Below are 4152 nucleotides of genomic sequence, written 5' to 3' on the forward strand. Positions count from 1 at the left end.
ACTAATTGATGGCCGGATAAACTAGTTTATTAAGCCTGATGATTTTCGCATCTGATTTTCGCCTGATGATTTTCGCAAGTGTCAAATAATTGCAACAAAAAAGCATAAAGCTGATACGTTTCAGGTCAAGTATTTGAGAATGTGTGTTGCTGTTGATTTTAAACACTTGCGACTTTACACTTGCAAAATTACACAATCCTCTACTACTCAATTTTTTTTAAATTTATTGCGTTTTTATCTAATATAAAATTCAAAAGCGCTTTGAAAACAACGATATATACTTTTATTACAATTTTTATCTAGTAGTATAAGTAAAGACAAGATATTCAAACCAGTTTTAACAATGTTGGTTCCGGTGCTCATCGGTTTCTTAGCTTTCATTGTTGTTGGTGGCCTGCTTGTCTACTTTTTCAAACACAAGGATGTCCCCAAGAAAGAATCACTTCTTAGTGAATTGCAGAAAGTTCGATACACAATTGATACTGATTCCACAGCAGGAAAACCAGTCGAACTGAGAACAGGTACAAACTTGACAAAATTCGGAGATTTCTTTTTCTGAACAACCAGCGATTTTTTGAGATTGCATCGCCAACAAAGCTCTTCAGATGGGTTCCCATTAGAAAATCCATTTGAAGAGTTTTGTGGATATATCTCTAAATATCAGCTAATTGTTCAGATAACTAATCAGACACTTGCCTTTATTTGAAAAATACTTTTGCCCCAACACGCAATTGCGATATTCAAATTATACTTTGGTAATAGCATACAAAGCATAATTTCGATAATTTATAATTATATTCTGAAGAGCAGCTGCATTGTTAATCTTTTCATGCCAACTAAAAACAGTAGTTTTTAATTCCCTGTCACAAAAATTATGAGATGTAATCGTAAAGTTTTACTGCAATATAAAAATATTGTTTTCAAACCAAGAAATTGAAATAACTCAATAATTGAAGTGAAACGAAAACGATACTGTTTTTTCAGGCAAGAGACTGGGACACCCGATGAGTGTGGACGAGATCCCGCTGTCCTTCGAAGGAGACATACCCGAACTAGACCTGCACGGGTTCTACGTGGAAGAGGCGTGTGAACTACTCATCAACTGCTACAAAGTAGTCGACAGCAGAGGATACAAACTGTTCAAAGTAAGTTGACTACGCCAAGAGAAAAAATAATTGCTGCAGACAGTTATTTTGGTAATTTAGATATTAATGCGGGGCTCAATTTTTTATCATAAGTTAATAACTTTATGATCATGTTCATCATTGATCATCGTTTTCTTGAAAAAAAATTGAAAAAATGTATTGGCAAATATGTATTGTAACATGAATAAGCAAAAAGGATTAGATAGTACTTTTGAAGTTTGAAGCTGATTTGAAATTAAAACTGAATCACAATAACGTAAAAATATGGTAGGGCGAAAAATCGTAACAGGCGACAAATCGTAAGAAGGCATTGGCAAGAAGAAAACGCCCGGGTTGACCTCCAGACACTAAAAATGCTTATCATACAATTCCATACATCAAGTATGTGGAAAAATGCTTGTCATAAAATTTTCATACAATTTCTAAAAATGGTTGAAAAAGATATAAACTTATTTCTACGGCTGTTTGATTCTATTAAAACAGTCTGGTGATAAAAAACCGAGGTTTTTTGTTTTTTGAAAAAAATTGCTTATCATACAGTTCGCATATATGGAAATTGTATGACTGGCATTTTTTGATGGGGACACTAAAAATTTTCCTAGTAAATTTGAAATTACCACTAAAAGTTTTTTTGTTTTTTTTTTCAACTGCAAGTCGAATTTTGTGTACAAACAAACATTTTCCAATAAAACTTTTGCATGATAAATTTAATTTCTTGTGTGCATAACGTAGTCCTGGATACGATAATGGTGGGTTTTTTTTCTTTTCGCTGTATAATGTTTTTCAAAAACGCTGAAGATTTCTATTTATTTTGTATGGCGTGTTTATGTATGCTTTAATCAATGTCTGATAATTTAAAAATCCAAGTTTTTAAAATAATCATCTTTGAAAAGTTTTTGTCAAATTTCAAAAGTTTGTTACTTTCTTTATACTATTTGTGAAAGACAGCTAAAAGACAATTCAGGTCGTGTTCTATGTATTGTAAATGCAAGACCGTCCAACTGTTGGTGCTTTGGGTAAACCAAGGTCTTTGTCACTTGTATTCAATTACAAAAACGACACAAAACTTTTCAGAAATTAATTTTAGAAGAAAACAAATCAGCTTTTGGTTTATGGAAAAGCTCCTATCATACAATTTTCATTTATCGAAAATTGCTTATCATAGAGATTTCATACAATTTTTGTACGCAGGGAATTGTATGACAAGAAGTTTCTCATATATATGGAAATTGTTTGAATAGAAGTTTTGTTCAACCCGGGCGCTTGCTCCGCTGCGCATACATCCGGAATGAGAGGAATTCTGCCCGTGAATCAGTGGTCCCCGCTTAATCTACTGTTGCGAATTCTCGCCTGTCACGAATTGTCGCCTGTTATGATTTGTCGCTTGTTACGAATTTTCGCCGGCTAAAAAGCAGATAAATGTTGATTTTCTGCCGTTGCTAAAACTTAAGTTAAATGTTTTCTTTCAGGTCATCACAGGGAGGGGTAACCACTCGGAGGAGGGGGGACCCAGGATCAAACCGATAGTAGAAGAGATACTGGACCTGAATGGTCTGCAGTGGGAATTTGGGGGAAGAAACAACAGCAACATAGGCTGCATGATAGTGTCTATCAAAAAAGCCACTAAATCATAAAAGATATTGGGTGCAAAATATTTCAAAACATGCGCTGTTCTTTGTGCAACTATGTCACTTAAATTGTTAAAAAATTGTAATAATTATAATCAAACCAAATATTTTTTTAAAAACTTTCCATGCATGGCGCATGCAGTTGCACTTTTTTTTATTATGGGCGACTTCAAATTAGACAATATTGATACCTTTAACAGGGCTGTTGATAATGTATATGTCACCACGGATGCTTGCAAGGTATGGTTACTATGGTATCATGCATGGCGCGACGTATGGTTACAATGGTATCATGCATGGCACGACGGATGTTTACTATGGAAAAGTATATGGCGCGACGTATGATTAACAAAGAATCATATTTGGCGCGACATAGAAACTGAATAATCAAATAAATTCAATATTTTCGCGGGCATCCAAAAAGTGCTCTGAAAGACTTCAAAGAAGTTGGTAGTAAAAATCTTTTTTCTACCGTTCAGAGCGAAAATTAGGTTACCAAGCAAAGCACAATATTATCCGATGTAGAAAATTTTACCTGATGAAGCCGGAAAACATACCTGGTGATGGCTGAATAACTTTTATAAAACTGTCTAAAACAAAACAAGCATTTCAGAAATATGAAAGATTATCAATGCATAAAAAACATATTGACCTGAAGAAACAATTTTGGTGTTGGTTATCATATTGCATGCTCAATTAAAGTTGCTTTTGTTTGGAAAAATGGTGGTTTTGTAAATGGTGGAAAAAATGAGGGTTTTCGAAACCAACTTATGTGCTACGTATGATTAGTCATTTTCCATACAAATCATGCATGGATGTGCATGGTTGCGCGTTATCTTCTATGGTGGGCAACCCGGGGAGAGTTCAATATATGCTCGAAGAGGATGAGCGATTGAAACAAAAAAATGAAGGGTTCAGTCAAAGTGAGAAAAATCAAATGTCAAGCATTGTTCAATAACGAGTCGAATGAGGTGCCTTCTTTTCCATATATTTTTTGAAAATTGATTACTTGTATACATAGATAGGCAAAAAACACTCATCCGAATTTTTTTTAAAGAATCAATTCCAAATTGCAACTGTAAAATAGAAAAAAAAATAATTATATCACATATTAGCTGGAACTCGAAAAAAGGTGAGCAGGAAAAAGGAATCAAATGGTGACCAGGAAAAATCAGCAGAGTCAAAAATGGTAGCCAACACAGATAATATAATTGCAAATTTCGATAGGATCGATCGTTTTGATTGAAGAGCTTTTGATTCCACAAATCAAACTCTCGTTTTTTGACAATATATATATATATATATATATATATATATATATATATATATATATATATATATATATATGTGTGTGTATATATATTTGGTTTTTCGGCCTA

At 33.6% G+C, this 4152-nt stretch overlaps 1 protein-coding gene across 1 annotated transcript; it reads left to right on the forward strand.

The window, feature by feature from the left end:
• Positions 1-228: 228 nt before the first annotated feature.
• On the forward strand, positions 229-2858 carry LOC134848447 (uncharacterized). Its single transcript, XM_063865909.1, has 3 exons — positions 229-521; positions 985-1145; positions 2615-2858. The coding sequence occupies exons 1-3, from the start codon at positions 344-346 to the stop codon at positions 2777-2779; spliced, it is 504 nt and encodes a 167-aa protein (XP_063721979.1). The 5' UTR covers positions 229-343; the 3' UTR covers positions 2780-2858.
• The last annotated feature ends 1294 nt before the right edge of the window (positions 2859-4152 follow it).

The sequence above is a fragment of the Symsagittifera roscoffensis genome, chromosome 6 (assembly GCF_963678635.1).
Source record: "Symsagittifera roscoffensis chromosome 6, txSymRosc1.1, whole genome shotgun sequence".
Classification (NCBI taxonomy): domain Eukaryota; kingdom Metazoa; phylum Xenacoelomorpha; order Acoela; family Convolutidae; genus Symsagittifera; species Symsagittifera roscoffensis.

Excerpts from the sequence above, each read along its gene's own strand:
- LOC134848447 (XM_063865909.1), top strand. The coding sequence starts at position 344 with ATGTTGGTTCCGGTGCTCATCGGTTTCTTAGCTTTCATTGTTGTTGGT. Across the intron at positions 522-984 it reads ACCAGTCGAACTGAGAACAG|GCAAGAGACTGGGACACCCG; the intron begins GTACAAACTTGA and ends CTGTTTTTTCAG. Across the intron at positions 1,146-2,614 it reads GAGGATACAAACTGTTCAAA|GTCATCACAGGGAGGGGTAA; the intron begins GTAAGTTGACTA and ends GTTTTCTTTCAG.